The sequence below is a fragment of the Lithobates pipiens genome, unplaced genomic scaffold, assembly GCF_037356315.1.
Source record: "Lithobates pipiens isolate NorthernLeopardFrog02 unplaced genomic scaffold, aLitPip1_a1.2 Scaffold_18, whole genome shotgun sequence".
Taxonomy (NCBI): domain Eukaryota; kingdom Metazoa; phylum Chordata; class Amphibia; order Anura; family Ranidae; genus Lithobates; species Lithobates pipiens.
Window position 1 is genome coordinate 645597785 of NW_027507758.1, and position 21859 is coordinate 645619643.

Sequence of the window (21859 nt, forward strand, 5' to 3'; positions counted from 1 at the left end):
ATACAGGGAATGGGTTGCACCAAGAGGCACAAGCCTCCAGTGGGATACCTGACTTGTGTGAAGGTCTGGAGGAAGGCTTGTGCAGGATGGACCGGACCAGAAGGTAAGCAGCCAGCAGGTCTGTAAAACAGGTAAAGAAAGTGCAGAAACAGGCCGAGGGTCAAACACCAGTAATCAGTCCTGGAGCCAGCAAGGCTGAGTGCAGAAGATAATCCAGAGGCAGGCCGAGGGTCAAACACAGGTAATCAGTCCTGGAGCCAGCAAGGCTAAGTGCAGCAGACAGAGTATAATCCAGAGGCAGGCCGGGGGTCAAACACAGGTATCAGTCCAGTGCGCAGCAAGGCTAAGAGCAGGAAGTCTGTTTAAACAAGCCAGGGGTCAGGTCAGGAGAGAATCAGCACAGTCTTCAGGCAATCCGGGTCACAACAGGAAGTGGCAAACAGGAACAGGAAGCAGAGAAACACAGGTGAGCTGAGACAAACCAGCAACTTGTCTGTGTGCTAAGGAACCTTTTATAGGCTGGTCAGGGAATTCACGTTATGCGTGTTCTTGTGCGCACTCGTGCACGCCTCTCAGTAGGGCTGCGAATGTGCGTGCGCCGGAGTGCCGATCCATGGCAAATTTGTGTGCGTCTTTGCGCAGGGAGATGGTGAGTTTTATACAAATTACTTCTCTGATACCCCCTTTGGATATATGCAAAAGGGCCCTTTAACTGGATTTAAATCCACCTCACTGAGACAGAGATAATAGATTTAAAGTTCATAACTCTCATCTTCCTCTCTTTTATCCACAAGAGAGGCCGACTACAAGGTTTCATTTGCTTGTAGCGCCCCCTGCAGTCTATGGGCGCTCACAGTGATAGTTACACACGAAATAGCAAATGTCCTTTTAGGTGGAAGTCCCTCTTCCAGGGCGCACTGCCTCACAGCTTCTGTTGAGAACAGCGACATGGTCGTTCCTTAATTTACTGATCCAAGATATTTATCTCAGCAGTGCCTCCAAATGTAGCACTATTCTTCTCTCTCTCTGTGGTACTGAGGTATGATGGCGTCACCTGTATAGTATTTAGGAGCAGAGTCTTCATAATCGGTGTGATCAGGACAGGATCTCTAACAAGCACAGTGCCTCCACTCAATTGGGGCTTGTGAATAGCAAGTGAAATCCCAATTGAGAAATATATCTCCACATAGACAGTAATCCACACAGCGTTGTATTTGGAAGTCCATGTATTGAAGAAATAACATTCAGTGAACCGTCCGACATAAAGTATTTTCCAAACAGGAACATGAAATCATTAACAGTCTCTATGTATGTCTCAGTGAGGTGAATCTTAGCAGGAATTCACTGTTCTCTCTCCACATGTCTCTCTCTCCACCCATTTACCCACAAAACCCCTCGCCATCCTTTGCTGTTCTTGATGACCTCATCCTTCGTGAGAGAGAGAGAGCATAGCAACCATATTGGAGAAGGGCAAACAAACACTGCATAATACAAGCATACACTTGGTATATGGGCAAATATATTATCACATCACTACATTAGCATATACGAGGAAGTGTTCTTGGAGAGATCTCCACCACCATTCCTATGTAAACATTACATACTTGCAATTTATGTTTAACATATTCATTATGAGTGGACTGATATATATATATATTTATGCTTTTTGATATATTTTTGCAATTTCTTCACCAAAAAGTTCAATTTTGGCAGTTATGTTTTTAACTTTGCCCTGTTATACAAAGCTGGTTATTCTGAGATGTTTCCTGGGGCTGCAGTTCCTCAGAACTCCACAAGGTGATGATCTTACTTCTACCCAGACAGGAAGTCTCTATGGAATACAGACAGGAAGTGATGTCAGGTACATACAGGAAGTTCCGGGTGAGAGGTGAGTCGGGAAGTAGCGAAGAGACGTTGCTGGAAGTGGCAGAAGGCAAGGTAATAAGATCTTATTTTCTATTTACACCCAGTAACCCCCCGTCATGTCCGTCCTCTTCCTCCATAGTCACTGTGATGTCTTTTATCTCCAGCAGATGATGATACACACATATATAGTGTGAAAACCTAGATTAACCCCTTCAGGGTCAGAACATTTCCCCACTTACAGGGCCGGAACATTCTCTTCATTTCGGAGATAAATTCTAGTAATTTGTTCCTCTAAACAAACATCACTGACAATAAATAGACAAGACAATGACCATCCTGACCATACATGGCCTACAAAGGACAATTATTACACTACACAGGCTGTTGGTCTCTGATGGTCCTCTCACGCACCTGCACATACTTTTCTGAGCTCCATAAAGGAGAAGTCCAGCCTGAGATGGCTTGGCTGGGCTTCTCCTATGGGTTACAGGAGTGCAGGTCGTTTTGCACTCTTGTGACCTGTTTTCAGCAGAGAGCGGGCTGAAGTCGGCTCTCTGGTGACATCCCTGGAATCCGTCCAGGCACCGCATCATCTGGTGACATCACTGGAATCAGTCCAGGCACCACATCATCGCGACAATGAAGTCTGGATCTTCCAGGTGCCTGGACTGATGGCCATCTCAGCCTCTCAGCGAGCCACTGAGAGACTGAGACGGGCTCCCCCCACCCCTCCACAGCTCCAGTGAGCGCGGGGGGGGGGCGGAGCTGTGAGAACCGAGCCATCGCAGATGTTAGATCGCTCGGTTCTCAGTGAAGAGGTGCCGGGGGACCGATGCTGCATCCACCTAGGTAAGTATGAATCTGAAAGAAAAATAAATCATACTTCTCTTTTAAAGACCTTCTGCCAGCAAGTGAAGGAAGCCTTCACCTCACCATTTCACCATTCTAGAAATATGTTACAGGATACAAAATAGACCAAGAGAACAAACCCCTCCCCCCTGCTGTCCTCCTACCAGCACTGAAATAAAACACACACACCAGTAATGTGCACTACAAGGTCCAGCCCAACAGACAGCAGTCTATGGTAACAGCATGATGAGGACAAATGTTCATTCCAACATACAAGGGTCCTGCAGCTTGTCAGATAAAGATCCGGGAAGATCCAAGGAGCTCAAACAACAAAGAAATGACAGCGCAAGATCCTCATTAGAATGATGAAGTCATTTATTCCATAAAAACAAATAGTACACTTACATGTTAATATCTTCATAATCAGCATAGATGGCAGATGGGTTGCTATTGGAGAGAACAAAACCGACTCCTCCCCCACAGTTCTGTACTCCACCAGCAGCATCTTCCTGCTATCCAATCCGATCCCTTCTCTTACTGCAGAGAGTGACAGTGACATCACTCCGATCAGTCAGCAGGCTGCCGGAGATTGGAGCCTTGCAGCCGGAGTTCTGGCAATTATCCTGATTAGCCGACAACTCCGACCAAAAGTCAGCAAGTTCCCCTTCCTGGACACCATGATGACCCGACATTGTCCTCACAGCACTGCCTCAGAGCAAACCAGTCAAAGGAAGGATTGTATTTATCATTCCTTGTCTGCAGATATAAAACTAAACAAATCCAGTTCAGGAACCAAACAAACCCAACAGAGAAAAGGGAATATCTGATCCAGCAGCCAAGAGGGTCCCGCACCTCAAAAATGTAGCAAACAGTCCAAACTAAATGTGTTCCCATGGGGGGAGTAGTTGTTAAATGTACAGCAACCCTCCTATTACCCCCTCACATCCACATCCTATTATTGTGTGACCAACATCATCCAAATAATTCTTACTTTCATTTCCCAAAGTTATCCGTCTACAAGGAGACCTGTATAGATCAAATGATCGCACCAATGAGGATGGAGGAGGACCGGAGTCACATGACTGAGAAGATACTAAACTTCACCCTGGAGATCATCTACCTGCTGACCGGAGAGGTGAGGAGGATTCTGGGAGGTCACATGACATCACTCTTACCTCTATTAATAAAACACGGACCTGACCGGAGAGGTGAGGAGGATTCTGGGAGGTCACATGACATCACTCTTATCTCTATTAATAAAACACAGACCTGACCGGAGAGGTGAGGAGGATTCTGGGAGGTCACATGACATCACTCTTATCTCTATTAATAAAACACAGACCTGACCGGAGAGGTGAGGAGGATTCTGGGAGGTCACATGACATCACTCTTATCTCTATTAATAAAACACAGACCTGACCGGAGAGGTGAGGAGGATTCTGGGAGGTCACATGACATCACTCTTATCTCTATTAATAAAACACAGACCTGACCGGAGAGGTGAGGAGGATTCACTCTTATCTCTATTAATAAAACAGACCTGACCGGAGAGGTGAGGAGGATTCTGGGAGGTCACATGACATCACTCTTATCTCTATTAATAAAACACAGACCTGACCGGAGAGGTGAGGAGGATTCTGGGAGGTCACATGACATCACTCTTATCTCTATTAATAAAACAGACCTGACCGGAGAGGTGAGGAGGATTCTGGGAGGTCACATGACATCACTCTTATCTCTATTAATAAAACACAGACCTGACCGGAGAGGTGAGGAGGATTCTGGGAGGTCACATGACATCACTCTAATCTCTATTAATAAAACACAGACCTGACCGGAGAGGTGAGGAGGATTCTGGGAGGTCACATGACATCACTCTTATCTCTATTAATAAAACACAGACCTGACCGGAGAGGTGAGAAGGATTCTGGGAGGTCACATGACATCACTCTTATTTCTATTAATCAAACAGACCTGACCGGAGAGGTGAGGAGGATTCTGGGAGGTCACATGACATCACTCTTATCTCTATTAATAAAACACAGACCTGACCGGAGAGGTGAGAAGGATTCTGGGAGGTCACATGACATCACTCTTATCTCTATTAATAAAACAGACCTGACCGGAGAGGTGAGGAGGATTCTGGGAGGTCACATGACATCACTCTTATCTCTATTAATAAAACACAGACCTGACCGGAGAGGTGAGGAGGATTCTGGGAGGTCACGTGACATCACTCTTATCTCTATTAATAAAACACAGACCTGACCGGAGAGGTGAGGAGGATTCTGGGAGGTCACATGACATCACTCTTATCTCTATTAATAAAACACAGACCTGACCGGAGAGGTGAGGAGGATTCTGGGAGGTCACATGACATCACTCTTATCTCTATTAATAAAACACAGACCTGACCGGAGAGGTGAGGAGGATTCTGGGATTCTAACTTGATGTTCCTATTGGTTCCTCAATACAGAGATTTCCTCTTGTGAAGTCCGGTGATCATATGACCATCACAGTGCCTCCATGTGACTCCCTAAAACCTGAGAGACACAACATGGAGAAGATTCTAGAAGTCACCAAGAAGATGATGGAGCTGCTGACAGGAGAGGTGAGGAGGATTCTGGGAATTGTGGGACATTATCCAGTAACAGACAAGAGATGTGTCTGGATGGTGACTGTATCATTGTGTGTGTCAGGTTCCTATAAGGTGTCAGGATGTCACTGTCTATTTCTCCATGGAGGAGTGGGAGTATTTAGAAGGACACAAGGATCTCTACAAGGACGTCATGATGGACAATCAGCCGCCCCTCACATCACCGGGTAAGAGGAGACTTTATTGTAAAGGAGAGAGCAGTACGGAGGCTCCACCTAGATCCCCCATCATCTGATAAACACATAGAAACAATGTATTCAGTCAGTGTGTGTGTTTCCTACAGATGGATCCAGTAATGGGAACCCACCAGAGAGATGTCCCCGTCCTCTGTATTCCCGGGATTCCACACAGGAAGATCACACCATCCCCCACTGTTACAAGGTTGGTGGGACGGAGCATCTAGAATATGGACTTGTGGAGATGAGATGTGGATTTTTTTGTGAGCTTATATTTTTCAGATGATGATGACGATATTTTCTCTCATTTTCTTGGTTCAGAGTGGAGATCCAATGGATATAGAATTTGAGGTGAAATCAGAAGAAGAAGAGAGGTATGTGAGGGATGATCAGCAGTCTATGGAGGAGGATGGAATAACGGGGACATTTATAGAGGAGGACACTCCTACAGAGATCAGCACAGGTGGGTCATTAACACTAAATACATTCCTCCACCCATACTGCTCACTGATTGGTCCAGAGTAGGGCGGGGGCTGGGTGATATCAGCCTGTAATCCCCTGGTCACTTTCCTGAGCTGTGTTCCTCGTCCTGTATTCCTGGATTTCTCTCCGATAATCTTCCTTCTCTGTGCTGCCGACACAATTTATGTATCTAGACTGGATTTATGGAGATTCTGGGGATCAGCTGGCAGCAAAATGTTCATTTTCCCCATAGATGTTACTAGATCTAGGCACCTGGGGTATGTGCTTTGGGTCTTCTGCCCCATACCCGGGTATGACAAGATCTCTGACAGAACAATCCCCCCAGGATTATGCCCCGTACACACGAGAGGGATTAAGTCTGACAGACCTCCAAAGGAGTTCCGCCGGAGTTCCGACGGAGTTCTGGCGGACTTTTCGACCGAACGGACTTGACCACACACCATCACACCAAACTCCGACGGAGTCGAACGTGATGACGTACGACTGGATTCGACGTAGGAAGTTCCTAGACAGTAGCCAATAGCTGCCCTAGCGTCGGTTTTAGTCCGTCGGAGTAGCACACACACGAGCGGATTTTTCAAAGGGGACCGGGTCCGGCGGAGTTCCGTCGGGAAAATTTAAAGCATGCTTCATTTCTAAAGTCCGTCAGACTTTAGCTTCGCTAAAGTCCGTTGCAGCCCACACACGATCGGATAGTCCGCCGGACTCAGTCCGTCGGAGTTTGGATGTCGAAAAGTCCGCTCGTGTGTACGGGGCATTACTTGTTGTGTTGTCTGCTGGCTGTGCCGGGTGGAGGGATATGTCTGTATAGTCTCAGACCCAAGTCACTGAGTGCAGTCTCAGGAGATGGGAGGAGCGGTGTGGGACCTCTGCAACTTGTCTCATGTAATCATTTCATCTTCCACTGATTACTGAATACCAATATTATGAGTCCTGACCCTTACACTGTATACTTTATATTCTACATTACATACTCCTGACCCCTGCACTATATACTCTATGTTGTACATTACATCATTCTGATACTATATAGTCCTATCTGTTGTATCTTATACAATATGTTGTACATTACATAGTCCTGACTTCTGCTCTCTCCCCTCCCCCCACTGCTATATATACACATAATATGTATTCTCTTTTGTTACACCCATTTCCTACCAGCTGGACATTTTATATTGGATGATGTGATTGGAGCACAGCGGGAACCAATCAGCTGATGTCTAGTAATAATCTTTGTATTCCTATTTTAGTAGATGGACGGGAGATGAGGAAAACCTCAGAGGATTGTCTCACTTTGTCTCCAGACTGTAAAGTAGAAGATGAGGACATCACACAGTATAGTCCAGGAGAAAACCCGACTACCTCAAATGTCCATCCGGCACCACACAGTGTAGATGGACCATCGAATTCCTCTTATCCTGAGGAACCTCAGACTGTGAGGGACGGGGCCGTCCTTCCAACAGAGAAGAGGTTTTCCTGTACTGAGTGCGGGAAGTGTTTCCCTTCTAAATACCATCTTAATGTGCATAAAAGATCTCACACAGGAGAGAAGCCGTATTCCTGCTCTGAGTGCGGGAAATGTTTTTCAGAGAAGTCCAGTCTTTACAAACATCAGAGATCTCACACGGGGGAGAAGCCGTATTCCTGTCCTGAGTGCGGGAAATGTTTTTCACAGACGTCCAGTCTTTCCGCACATCAGAGATCTCACACAGGGGACAAGCTGTATTCCTGTCCTGAGTGCGGGAAATGTTTTTTACTTAAGTCCCATCTTTACAGACATCAGAGATCTCACACGGTGGAGAAGCCGTATTCCTGTCCTGAGTGCGGGAAATGTTTTTCAGATAAGTCTTATTTTTACACACATCAGAGATCTCACACGGGGAGAAGCCGTATTCCTGTCCTGAGTGCGGGAAATGTTTTTCAGATAAGTCTTATTTTTACAGACATCAGAGATCTCACACGGGGAGAAGCCGTATTCCTGTCCTGAGTGAGTGAATTGTTCCTCACTGAAGTCCTGTCTTCCTGTACATCAGGGATCCCACACAACCCTCGAGGTGTATTGGTGCCTTGAGTGTGGGAAATGTCTTCTATATGAATGTTGCTGGACATCACAGCTCTCATGTGGGGAAGAAGCACACCCTGATATACACCTCAGATATACTCCATGGCTGATCTTCATCATGGAAGAAACAGTTGATAAGGAGATCAGAGATCACCAAAGACATGGATGAAGTGTTGTAAAAATACAATGGATGGGCAGCTCATACAGGTCTGGTAATGTACTTTTATGTCATGGCTTTATTCCAGGTCCACACCCATGCACGCGCACACCCAGAAACCTCCACTGTTATTGGCTGCAGGACAAGTTTGTCAGCAGGTCCCAGCCAATGATTTTGCCCGTACCCTGCTGATCACCTGCAGCCAATGAAAAATCACTCCTGTGTTTTATTTTGTAAACACGGGGAGCTATCTTGTGATTTCTTCTCTTCCCGAGTCCTTTTCTGTTCAGGAAGAGAAGAGAACACCACACTGTGAGTATAATCACCACACTTTACACCCACACAGCTTAGATTGGCACATTTAACCCCATTGATTGCCCTCATTCACCCTTTGATCCCCCCTGTCACCCGACCAGTGCCATTAGTACAGCGTCAGTGTACAGTATTTTTCACCAATCGCTGTATTAGGGTCACTTGTTACATCAGATAGTGCCAGGGTCAGCTAGCATTATATTGTCCGCACACTATCGCACTCACGCTGTAGGATCCTGATCACCAACATTACTAGTATAGTGTCTGTATGGATCAATATCCTGATCACCACCATTACTAGTATAGTGTCTGTATGGATCAATATCCTGATCACCAACATTACTAGTATAGTGTCTGTATGGATCAATATCCTGATCACCAACATTACTAGTATAGTGTCTGTATGGATCAATATCCTGATCACCAACATTACTAGTATAGTGTCTGTATGGATCAATATCCTGATCACCAACATTACTAGTATAGTGTCTATATAGATCAATATCCTGATCACCAACATTACTAGTATAGTGTCTGTATGGATCAATATCCTGATCACTGCCATTACTAGTATAGTGTCTGTATGGATCAATATCCTGGTCATGAACAGAACTATATTAGTGCCCCCCTTAGTATAGTGTTCCTAATAACGCAGTGTTAGCAGATCAGCCCTTCTGCCCCCCAACAAGTGCAGTGTCAGTAGATCACCGGCACCTCTGATACATTGCACACATAACCGCAGTGTTGGCAGAATCAGGCCTGATCTCTTCTAGCACTAGCAGGTAAGTTTTATTTGTGTAGCACCCTGGAGTTTAGTCAGGGAGCTCCTCACAAATCTACTTGCCAGGAGTAGTTATCCTGGTTGATTGTTAGAGATCTATTGATTTCTCCCTAAGTTTGGCCTTGTTGCACTTTTCTCTTCTACCACTAGGTGGCCTGGTACTTGGTGGTACTAGATATGAGAAAGATAACCCAAGGTCAGGTTATGGGTATATGGGGTATTTCAGCCAATGGGCAGGTGTTTTCTTGAATCCCTTGGCCTGCTGGGAGAACCTATACATTTGGTTGGAGTCAGGTGATTGATGTTCTGTGTCACCTGGGCATCTGTCTGTTGTATGCCCTGGGCTGCTTAAATGGAGATTGGGCCTATCCTGGGCACATATGGCTGCTTGGCTGTCTGAGGTCCTATCCAGAAGTAAGAGAGCAGCGCAGGGTTGGGACTGGAGCTTGCAGTCCAACCAAAAGTGACGGTTCTGCTGGCTGGAGAACCTGTCCTGGTCGGAGGTGAAGCTGATGCCGCTAAGGGGCCAACCACCTTATTACCAGGGACTGCAGTGAGTAACTGAAGCAAGTACCAGAGCAGTATTCTCACCAGATGGGCATGGTGGAGAATCAGGAAACTTAAAGCCAGGGACCCAACCAGTGGAGGCGATGCTTGTAGAGCAGCCTTGTGTATCAAGCCAGGGACCGTGCAGGCCAGTGGGGGGAAACTTGAGACGTATCTGGAGTGCCAAGCTAGGGTCCCAGCAAAGAGGCAGGGGTGACGCTTGAGGAAGATACCACCGTGAAGATTGGAGAAGCTCAAGGGATTCAGTCAGTGAATCAGAAGGTCTAGTTAGAGACTGGGAGCACAGTGGGCTGAAGAACTACAAGGAGAAGTTGTAAAAGTGAAAGAACTGTTATGCTTTGTGTTAGGAACTGGTAAAGACTGTTGCCATAGGAGACAGCATTCCTGCACGTGCAGATGTGGCTTCTTGCTGGAGGCCTTTCCCTGCACGGCTGATTTCCTATTGAAGTCTCAGAGTCTGCTAATTGAACTTGCAACTACATAAGGGTGTCCTGGCCCTTACTCTCTTTCCTCCAAAAAGTTTGTAAGAGAAATAAACATCTCTTTTGCATTCAAGAAGTGTCTGGCGCCCAATAACTTCCACCTTGCACCCACTATGCCTCACAACCAACCATATACAGAAGGATGTCAGCTATCTCTGACCCTGGAGGTTCTCATTAGACTGAACGAGGCCGGAGACCTTGCTACATTTGTAGTAGTTCAAGCAGTCCCTGACAGCCAGGAGCTCTTTTTCCCATGAGTCGCACTAGGTATCTGTGAATTTAGTGGCCAAAATGTCTCAACAAAGGTACTCTAGTGAAGAGGCCTACATGATTTTGAGTATGACAGCAGAGAGCGAAGGAGGAGTCCTCACTGACAGATTTAGGCTCCGAATATGAACCTGTAGAGAGTAGCGGCACCCTGACAGGGAGCTCAGAGGATGGAGGAGGGGTCCCTGCTAAGGTCAGGCATACCCGACCCCGGGTAGCTGAAGTGCTAGGAACACTTGATTTATCTTATAAGCAGCAGGATGCCAGTACTAGTGTTTAGGATCCCAGAAAAATGTCCGGCCGAGTTATCTGCACCTGGTCTAATGCAAATGTCCATGCATGCATGTTTAGAAGGAGTACGCTGACACACACTGTTCAGTGAAAAGCTTCCTTTATTGCTCTGGGCATATAGCCCCCTTTATAGTAGAAGATGACTCATTATTTGCAAAGCATCATCTCAGGTGTATTCTGTGCTGTCATCAGAGATTGGAGGACCCTTATCTAAGGGGTCGTCTGGCCAGTTTCATCCAGGTTTTCTGCTGATGGCTTGTGGACTCCTGGACTCACTCCAATGGGAGGGGGGTCTCTAGGTGAAGCATTTTGAGTAAGGACATTCAGCATATATCTTGTCATAATAGAAAATAGTAATTTAATCAAAGTATTAAACAATCCATAAGAGTCCCCCCTTGAAATGTCTATTTCCTATTCTGTCCCTAGTAGGTGGTCTAACTCATCTGTCCTCATGTGCCTTGGAACTTTTTTCTTGCTGTACGTTAGACGTGTGATGGCTGGCCCATCACCCCCCTTGCCACAGTCTTTGCACATGTGGAAGTCAGATGCTACCCCTATGGCTGAATGATCTTATAATTTATAGATATGGGGAGGGACTGTAATGGGGCATAGGGCTTCTCATAGTCCTCATCTTCTGCATCCTGGTGTATCATCACTGGGGTCGCTTGGTCGACTGTTTTGCCTTGGAATTTCTTTACACGTGGAATAACACAACATACTATAGTAGCTAGAAAGACCAGAATAACTAGTATTGCAGTACCTATCCGAGCCCAGGTCTTCTGCCAACCACCCAAACCACTGGTCCCATGGCTGATCTATACCCAAATTCTTCTTCAGCTCTACTGATAGGCTTTCCAACATTTGATGGCCAGAGTAACCTTACCATTTGGACTCGTGTTGTCAGGTATGTATGTATAGCATGTCCCTGTACCTTCTATCATTTTACAAACAACCCCCTTCTCCGCTAAAATCATGTCCAAGGCCATCCTATTCTGAAATGTCATGTAAGATGTGGGTGCTATTTGGTCAGCAATCTCCTGTAGGGCATCTCTGGTGTAATTTATCTATACATCTATTATTTTGATCATGTGTTGCTATGCATGTACTCTCCTACTTGTCATGCTTAGCTCCAGTGCACGCTCCTTGTATATATATGAAATTAATAAATGTTTCAATGTCTTGAGATCTATGAAATTATAATAAATACCTTTTACTGCAATCGACCTCCACTATTCAATTGCTTCATCTAAAGTCCCAACTCCCTTTTTTTTACTTCTAGTGTAATTTACAAACCACTGCTGGTTGTAATATATGTACATTTTTGTTGACAGTAATTAGGGGAATCCGACTCAAAACCTGCCTTTACTTGGTCTCTGGCGTTAAACTCATCCGGGACCCCTATGGCATCTATACACACGTGGGTCAAAACTTCCCTAAAGAGCACTCCTTTTAGTGATAGCCACCTGCTGGGCCCTCACCCGATTTCCATCCGATCACCAGGAAAAGGATATACAATGAAGACATCATGGTGCAATCAATGTCTTGTCCTCCAGAATTAGTGTTGTGATTAAAATGGTATTTCTATATACCTGACAAAGACCAGCTAGGTATAATTACGGCAATTACCACACTTACGAAACCCCTAGCACTGCAGTACTAAGGAGATAGCATTTTGCTGAACACAAGAAGAGATGAGTCAAGATTGGTGTTCAGGGGTTGTCTGGTTTATTCTGGGCGGGTCTACAATTTATATGCACCATTATCAGCCAATCATTGCATAGAACATGGGTGTGGTTAATACAGAGGTGTACATTACATATCATTAATTATGTCATCTGCTTTCATGAGTCACAGTCATGAGTCTTGTGTAGGGATGAGCCGAACACCCCCGGTTCGGTTTGCACCAGAACTTTCGAACGGACCCAAAATTCATACGAACTTTAGAACCCCATTGAAGTCTATGGGACTCGAACATTCGAAATTAAAAGTGCTAATTTTAATGGCTAATATGCAAGATACTATCCTAAAAAGGGTTTGGGGACCTGGCTCCTGCCCCAGGGGACATGGGTCAATGCCTAAAATGTTTTTAAAAATGGCCGTTTTGGCGGGAGCACTGATTTTGCTGACGATTAAAGTGAAAAAAAGTGAAATATTCCTTTAAATATGGTGCCTGGGGGGTGTCTATAGTATGCCTGTGAAGTGCTACGTGTTTCCCGTGTTTAGAACAGTCCCTGCACAAAATGACATTTAACGTAAATAACGTAATTTAAAACTGCTTGTGGTTTATCTGGTTACGGCAATATGGATGAAAATCATTGAGAAAAATGGCATGGGTAGCCCTCCCTGCCCATTACCAGCCCCTTTGGGTCTTGTACGGATATTAAGGGGAACCCCGTACCCATATTAAAAAAAGGAAATACGTGTGGCCCTCAGGCCCTATATACTCAGAACAGCAGTATACAGGCGGTGCAAACAAGACAGGGACTGTGTAGGTTTGTTGTGTTAAGTAGAATCTGTTTGTAATTTTTAACTGGTACATTTTTAAAGTGTAGCTCCAGTGAAAAAATCTATTTTTAAGCTTTTTGGAAAACATGGGGAAGGGTTATCACCCCTCTATAATTTGTTTTGCCGTCCGTCTTTTTTCATCTCACTTCCTGCTGTCTCCTTCCGTTTGCAAGTAGGAGATGTTTGTAAGTTGGATGTTTGAAAGTAGGGGTCTGCCCTATATGCTCTGCAGAAATGGTGGAACAAGCTGTTGGTGTTGTCACTACATTGTAAGCCCTCAAAGTGACTCTTGGTGGGCACTGGAGCGCCCTGCTGTGAACGATTATATCAAGAATTGTAATTACATGGCATTGTTGAACAGTGGTAGAAAAATTGGGCCTTTGATGGTTGTGGTGCTGGTTAGAGGTCGACCGATATGGGTTTTTCTCTGGCCGATGCCGATGCCGATATTTAGAAATCATGGAGGCCGATAGCCGATATATGATGCCGATTTTTTTTGGGCCGATATGTTAGGCCGATTTTATTTTATTTATTTATTTTTAATCCCCCTTGATCTAACACACCTTTCCCACTGGGGCGTTTTTTAAGGCGCTTTTGGGCTAAAAATAGCGCCTGTAAAGTGCCTGCAAAATGGCTCCCCTGCAGTCTGCGTGAAAGACAGAGTGCTTTCACACTGAGGCGATGCGCTGGCAGGATCTTAAAAAAAAAAGTCCTGCAAGCAGCACGTTTGGAGTGGTGTATACCGCTCCTCCACCACTCCTGCCCATTGATATGAATGGGCACCACTGCCGAAGCGCATGCAATGCGATTTGGCAGCGGTGCTTCATGGGCGCATTTAACCTCTTCCTTGGCCGCTAGCTGGGTTATATGTGCCCCACTAGCAGCCAAATAGCACCGCTAAAATGATGGTAAAGAGCCGCTAAAACTTGCGTTTTACCATCAACGTCTGCCCGCTCCAGTGTGAAAGCAGTCTTCATAAGTGATACAGAAAATTTCTTACGCTTAAAGCGGAGGTCCACCCTAAAATGGACCTTCCGCTCATCGGAACCCTCCCCCCCTCCGGCGCCACAATTGGCACCTTTCAGGGGGGAGGGGGGTGCAGTTACCTGGATAATCCAGGTAACTGCACCCAGTTCCGGGCTAGCTCTCTGCGGAAAGGGGCGTACATTACGCCCCTTTCCGCAAGTGCCCGCCCCCTTCCGCAAGTGCCCCGCTGCCTGCTGGGAAACACACAGATCCCAGAGGCAGCGGGGACCGTCCTCATTGCGCAGCGCGGCTCACGCGTGCGCAGTAGGGAACCGGGAAATTAAGCCGAAAGGCTCCATTTCCTGATTCCCATACCCAAGATGGCGGCGGCGGCAGCACTCGAGTGTCGATCTAGAGATCGGCTTCGGGTGCCGACATCGCGGGCGCGCTGGACAGGTAAGTGTCATTATTTTAAAAGTCAGCAGCTGCAGTATTTGTAGCTGCTGGCTTTTAAAAAAAAAAAAAAAAAAAACGCGGAATCCCGGCGGACTCCCGCTTTAAACATTTATTAAACAAAACAAACCTCCAATCAGTTTACTTGTATGTATGATCTAGATTAAAAAAAACAAAAAACCTATATATTAAATAAAAACAGGTAGTCAAAACTTTTGGACAAAAAAAAAAAAAAATGGGTTAACTTTACTGTTTTTATTTTATTTTTTAAATGGTGTATTTTTTTCCCAAAAAAATGCATTTGAAAGACCTCTGTGCAAATGCCGTGTGACATAAAATATTGCAACAACCGCTATTTTATTCCCTAGGATCTCTGCTAAAAAAATATATATATTTTTTTGGGGGGTCTAAGTGATTTTCTGGCAGAAAATACAGGATTTTTACTTGTAAGCAACAAGTGTCAGAAAAGATTTAGTCTTTAAATGGTTAAACTGAGAACTTCTACACAGAGATGACTTAGTCATTCAGAAGTGTAAACATTGTATCATTTAGTTCTTTTCTTGGCAGTCTGCCCAGAGTGGAGGAAAGTGTTGCTATGACGACTCAGACAACTCACACTGACTTCTTACAGAACTCATTTCAAAGTCCCGCTGTAGAATCGGCTTTTTATCAGCAGAATCGGCCGATGCCGATTATTTAAAAAACGGCAAATATCGGCCGATATATCGGTCGACCTCTAGTGCTGGTGCCACAACACTAACTCCTCACAGTTACTCTCGGTGGGCACAGGAACGGGCCCTGCTGTGAAATATTATATCAAGAATTGTAATTACATGCCCCTGTGGGTTGAAAAATTGGGCCTTAGGCACTGATGCTGGTGCCACGACACTGCAACCTCTCCCATATACTCTAGTTGTGGTGCAGGAATGAGCCCTGCTACAAAACATTGCATCAAAAATTTTAATTAAACGCCCCTGTTAAACAAGGGCTGAAAAATTGGGCCTTAGGCACTGGTGCTGGTGCCACGACACTGCAACCTCTCCCATATACTCTAGTTGTAGTGCAGGAATGAGCCCAGCTGCAAAGCATTGCATCAAAAATTTTAATTAAATGCCCCTGTTGAACAGGGGCTGAAAAATTGGGCCTTAGGCACTGGTGCCACGACACTGCAACCTCTCCCATATACCCTAGTTGTGGTGCAGGAATGAGCCCTGCTACAAAGCATTGCATCAAAAATTGTAATTAAACGCCCCTGTTAAACAAGGGTTGAAAAATTGGGCCTTAGGCACTGGCGCTGGTGCCACAACACTGCAACCTCTCCCATATACTCTAGTTGTGGTGCAGAAATGAGCCCTGCTGCAAAGCATTGCATCAAAAATTGTAATTAAACGCCCCTGTTAATCAGGGGCAGAAAAATTGGGCTGGTGACATCACCCAGATCCAAAAATGTTCTTCCAACATATCAGCGGAGGAGGAAGAGGATAGACAATCAACATAACAGGACAGTCACTCAGCATCAGCATAGGCAGTCTTGAAGGGATGTGATATTTCAAAAAAAATTATTCGGTTACATCAGCTTCAGGTGCTTGGTAGTCGGTGGACAGGCGCACACTGTGATCGGTAACAAAGCCACCAGCAGCACTGAAGGTGCGTTCCAAAAGAGCTTAGTGGGTGTTGTGTGACTCCATTACAGTATACCCCTTTATCTCTGGTGTTCCATAATAAAGGCATCTGCAGGAGTTAGTGGGTGTTGTGTGCCTCCAGCACAATATACACTACCCAACTCCCTTCAGGCCATTACCATGTCTGGAAGGCCAGCAAGGAGAGGCAGACAGGCGCGAGCCGATAAAAGAGGGCAAGCAGGCTCTGTGTCTAGAGACAACAGTGCTGGTCGTGGACGCGGTGCATTGTCATCAGCACGTGGCCATGGGACACGCTTGTCCTTCTTTTCGGCAGCTGGACATGTTGAACCACAACATGCCAACGACTTGGTAGAGTGGATGACCAAGCCCTCTTCATCCTCCTCATCCTCTCTCACTCAGTCTCAGGGTACTAGCAAAGCAGCTGCCAACGCATCGTCTTCCCTCCTCTCAATGTCATCATCAGTGACTCCTTCCCTAGACCCACCACGTCCTCCTGAGGAGTCTACTGAACTCTTTGAGCACAGTGTTGGGTACATGCTCCAGGAGGATGCCCAGTGTTTTGTAGGCTCTGATGACACTCAGCTAGAGGAAGGCAGTAGCGTGAATGCAGAGAGAGGGGATGCTCAAGAAGGACAGCAATCTGGCAGTCATGTTCCACAAGCTGCAGCATATTGCCAGGTTTGCTACAGCGATGAAGAGGGAGGGGATGATGAGGGCACTGACTCCACGTGGGTGCCTGGTAGGAGAGAGGAGGAGGAGGCACATGTCCAACGAGGCAGGATGCCATCCGGGGGCCAGCTTAGGGGCAGCACACCGACTGAATCACACCGCAGAGCTCCGCCTGTGCAAGGCGCTGCCTCTGCGCGTTATTCTAAAAGTTCTTTGGTGTGGGCCTTTTTTGAGACGAGTGCATCAGATCGCACCGCTGCTATTTGCAACATATGTCTCAAGCGTATCTCGCATGGCCAAAACATCAGCTGCTTGGGCACCACATGCTTGACCAGACATATGTTGACCTGCCATGCAGCTCGTTGGCAAGTGTACCTCAAAGACCCACACCAAAGAACAAAGCGGACCTCTCCTTGCTCCTCATCAGCTGGCATCTCCAACCCCACTAGACCTTCAGTCCTCTCTGAAACCTGCTCTGAGAGGAATGAAGGTGTAGAATTAGGTGTGTCACAGCCAAGTGCTTCCGGGCACTCTGCTAGCAGTACACCCACGTCCGATTATAGCAGGCAAATGTCCCTGCCCCAGCTGCTGGACCGTCGAAAGAAGTTCACTCCCAGCCATCCACATGCCCAGCGGTTGAATGCTAGCTTGGCTAAATTGCTAGCACTTCAACTGCTGCCTTTTCAGTTGGTAGACTCTGCCCCCTTCCGTGAGTTTGTACAATGTGCGGTTCCTCAGTGGCAGGTCCCCAAACGCCACTTTTTCTCATGGAAGGCGATTCCGGCTCTCTACCGGCATGTGGAAGGCAATGTCCCTGCCTCGCTGGACAGGACGGTCAGCGGTAAGGTGCATAATACCGCTGATTCATGGTCCAGCAGACAGGGACGTTACCTGTCTTTCACGGCCCATTGGGTCACTCTTCTGGCAGCTGGGAAGGATGCAGGACAAGGTGCAGTAGTGTTGGAGGTTGTTCCGCCACCACGCCTCCAAAATGCTACTATTGGTTGTGACACACCTCTCTCCTCCACCCCCTCCTCTTCTTCTTCCTCCATGGCCTCTTCCAGTGCTCTGTCCTCAGAACCAGCGGTGCTCCGTAGGCGTTCCAGGGGCTATGCAAGTACGCAGGCAAAACGATGCCATGCCGTGCTTGCGCTGGTTTGTTTGGGGGACAGGAGCCACACTGGGGCGGATGTTTTGTCAGCTCTGCAGGGGTAGGCCGAGAGGTGGTTGACACCACGCCAGCTTAAGCCAGGAATGGTGGTTTGCGACAATGGCACCAACCTCCTTTCCGCCCTCCGACAGGGACAACTGACCCATGTGCCCTGTGTAGCTCATGTCCTTAACCTGGTGGTGCAGCGGTTCTTGGGCAGGTACCCCGGCATACAGGATGTCCTGAAGCAGGCCAGGAAAGTCTGTGTGCATTTCCGCCGATCATTTAATGCCTGTGCTCGGCTGGCTGAGCTCCAAAAGGAGTTGAACCTGCCCAAGAACCGCCTTATATGTGACATGCCCACCAGATGGAACTCAACATTGGCCATGCTGCAGCGGGTGCACACGCAGCAGAGGGCCATAAATGAGTACCTGTGCGACTACGGCACCAGGACAGGGTCAGGGGAGCTTGGTTTTTTCTCACCACGCCAGTAGGGCATGATCAGGGATGCATGCACTGTCCTGTCACCGTTTGAGGAGGCCACAAGGATGGTGAGCAGTGACTGTGCATGCATCAGTGACACTGTACCTCTTGTCCACCTCTTGGAGCATACGCTGCGTGGAATAATGGACAGGGCACTTGAGGCAGAACAGAGGCAGGAAGAGGAGGACTTCCTTGCCTCTCAAGGCCCCCTTTATCCAGACAGTGTTCCTGCTGTGCCACCCATCACACAGGAAGAGGATGAGGAGGATGAAGAGGAGGAGGAGGATGATTGTGTCAGCATGGAGGTGGAGGCTGGCACTCAGCATTTGCAGCAGCAGCAGCAGTAGTCTTGTAGGGATGATTTACAGTCCCAAGAAACACGTGGACTTGTACGTGGCTGGGAGGAGGTAGCTGTGGATCATGTTGCCCTTAGTGACCCAGAGGACTCCGGACCGAATGCCTCAGCTAACCTACGCTGCATGGCCTCCCTGATCCTGCAAAGCCTGCGGAAGGATCCTCGTATTCTTCGGATCAAGGAGAGGGACCATTACTGGCTGGCCACTCTCCTTGATCCACGGTACAAGGGTAAGGTTGCCGACCTTATCTTGCCATCGCAGAGGGAGCAGAGGATGAGACATCTCCGGGAGGCCTTGCAGAAAGGTCTGTGCAACGCGTTCCCAGAGACTGGGAGGTTACAAACTCCTGGTCCTTGACAACGTGTTGCTGAGTCTTCGGTCAGAAGGAGCGGTGTAGAAGGTGGCCGTCTGACTGATGCTTTCAGACAATTTTTTAGTCCGCAGCCCCAAGGTATGATCGGTTCCAGCACCCATCGCCAGCGTCTGATTTACATGGTGCAGGAATACCTAGGGGCAAGGTCAGACTTGGACACCTTTCCCATCGAAAATCCTCTGGCTTACTGGGTCTTGAGGATGGATCACTGGCCAGAGCTTGCACAGTATGCAATTGAGCTACTGGCCTGTCCTGCATCCAGCGTTCTTTCGGAACGCACCTTCAGTGCTGCTGGTGGCTTTGTTACCGATCACAGGGTGCGCCTGTCCACCGAATCAATTGATCGACTGACCTTCATCAAGATGAATCAGTCTTGGATCACCCACAGCTACCAAGCACCTGAAGCTGATGTAACCGAATAATTTTTTTTCAAATACCACATCCCTTCAAGACTGCCTATGCTGATGCTGAGTGACTGTCCTGTTATGTTGATTGTCTATCCTCTTCCTCCTCCGCTGATATGTTGGAAGAACATTTCTGGTTCTGGTTGATGCCATCAGCCCAATTTTTCTGCCCCTGTTTAACAGGGGCGTTTAAGTACAATTTTTGATGCAATGCTTTGCAGCAGGGCTAATTCCTGCAATAAAACTAGAGTATATGGCAGAGGTTGCAGTGTGGTGGCACCAGCACCAGTACCTAAGGCCCAATTTTTCTGCCCCTGTTTAACAGGGGCGATTAAGTACAATTTTTGATGCAATGCTTTGCAGCAGGGCTAATTCCTGCAATAAAACTAGAGTATATGGAAGAGGTCGCAGTGTGGTGGCACCAGCAGCAGTGCCTAAGGCCACATTTTTCTGCCCCTGTTTAACAGGGACATGTAATTACAATTCTTGATATAATATTTCACAGGAGGGCCCCTTCCTGTGCCCACCCAGAGTAACTGTGAGGACTTATAGTGTTGTGGCACCAGCACCACAACCACCAAAGGTCAATTTTTCTACCACTGTTCAACAATGGCATGTAATTACAATTCTTGATATAATCATTCACAGCAGGGCGCTCCAGCGCCCACCGAGAGTCACTTTGAGGGCTTACAATGTTGTGGCAAAACCAACACCTTTTTCCGCCATTTCTGCAGAGCATATAGGGCAGGCCTCTACTTTCAAACATCCATCTTACAAACATCTCCTACTTGCAAACGGAAGGAGACAACAGCAAGTGAGATGAAAAAAGACGGACGGCAAAACAAATTATACAGGGGTGATAACCCTTCCCTATGTTTTCCAAAAAGCTTAAAAATAGTTTTTTTGACTGGAGCTACACTTTAAAAATGTACCAGTTGAAAATTAAAAACAGATTCAACTTAACACAACAAACCTACACAGTCCCTGTCTTGTTTGCACCGCCTGTATACTGCTGTTCTGAGTATATAGGGCCTGGGGGCCACACGCATTTCCTTTTTTTAATATGGGTACGGGGTTCCCCTTAATATGCGTACAAGACCCAAATAGGCTGGTAATGGGCAGGGAGGGCTACCCATGCCATTTTTCTGAATGATTTTCAACCATATTGCAGGAACCAGATATAACATTAAAACCGCAAGCAGTTTTAAATGGTGTTATTTCAGTTTAATGTCATTTTGTGCAGGGACTGTTCTAAACACGGGAAACACGTGGCACTTCACAGGCATACTACAGACACCCCCCAGGCACCATATTTACAGGAATATTTCACTTTTTTTTTCACTTTAATCGTCATTAAAATCAGTGCTCCCGCAAAAACGGCCATTTTTAAAAACATTTTAGGCATTGACCCATGTCCCCAAACCCTTTTTAGGACAGTATCTTGCATATTAGCCGTTAAAATTAGCACTTTTCATTTCGAACGTTTGAGTCCCATAGACTTCAATGGGGTTCTAACGTTCGTAACGAACGTGGGGTCCGTTCGAAAGTTCTGGTATGAACCGAACCGGGGGGTGTTCGGCTCATCCCTAATGTGGAGCAGTCCCTCTCTGTGAGGGAAATGTGGAGCAGTCTCTCTCGGAAATGTGGAGCAGTCTTTCTCTCTCTCTCAGGGAAATGTGGAACAGTCTCTCTCTCTCTCTCTCTCTCTCTCTCTCTCTCTCTCTCTCTCTCTCTCGTCTCTCCCTCTGTGCGGGCAATGTGGAGCAGTCTCTCTGTCTCTGTGAGGGAAATGTGGAGCAGTCTCTCTGTCTCTGTGTGGGCAATGTGGAGCAGTCTCTCTGTCTCTGTGAGGGCAATTTGGAGCAGTCTCTCTCTCTCTCTGTGAGGGCAATGTGGAGCAGCCTCTCT

The 21859-nt window shown here is 46.8% G+C and overlaps 4 protein-coding genes across 7 annotated transcripts in view; 2 read left to right on the forward strand and 2 right to left on the reverse strand.

Moving 5' to 3' along the window:
* The window catches only part of LOC143989815 (uncharacterized), an 81759-nt gene extending 75200 nt beyond the window's left edge, over positions 1-6559 (forward strand). For 2 of the 3 annotated variants that reach the window (XM_077490089.1, XM_077490090.1), the window contains exons 2-6: positions 3722-3850; positions 5192-5326; positions 5415-5538; positions 5655-5752; positions 5869-6559. In XM_077490089.1, coding sequence (XP_077346215.1) covers positions 3722-3850; positions 5192-5326; positions 5415-5538; positions 5655-5752; positions 5869-6072 — 690 coding nt within the window. In that variant the 3' untranslated portion in view covers positions 6073-6559. The remainder of the gene's footprint in view (positions 1-3721; positions 3851-5191; positions 5327-5414; positions 5539-5654; positions 5753-5868) is intronic. The other variant, XM_077490088.1, reaches the window with a different exon arrangement.
* The window catches only part of LOC143989625 (uncharacterized), a 346853-nt gene that overhangs the window by 268504 nt on the left and 56490 nt on the right, over positions 1-21859 (reverse strand). The window lies entirely within an intron of this gene.
* Positions 1-21859, reverse strand: part of LOC143989559 (uncharacterized) — a 205885-nt gene that overhangs the window by 59414 nt on the left and 124612 nt on the right. The gene's annotated exons all lie outside the window — the stretch shown is intronic.
* On the forward strand, positions 7232-12168 carry LOC143989831 (uncharacterized). Its single transcript, XM_077490107.1, has one exon. It carries the CDS (start codon positions 7247-7249, stop codon positions 8015-8017), a length of 771 nt encoding a protein of 256 aa, XP_077346233.1. The 5' UTR covers positions 7232-7246; the 3' UTR covers positions 8018-12168.

Excerpts from the sequence above, each read along its gene's own strand:
- LOC143989831 (XM_077490107.1), top strand. The coding sequence starts at position 7,247 with ATGTCTAGTAATAATCTTTGTATTCCTATTTTAGTAGATGGACGGGAG.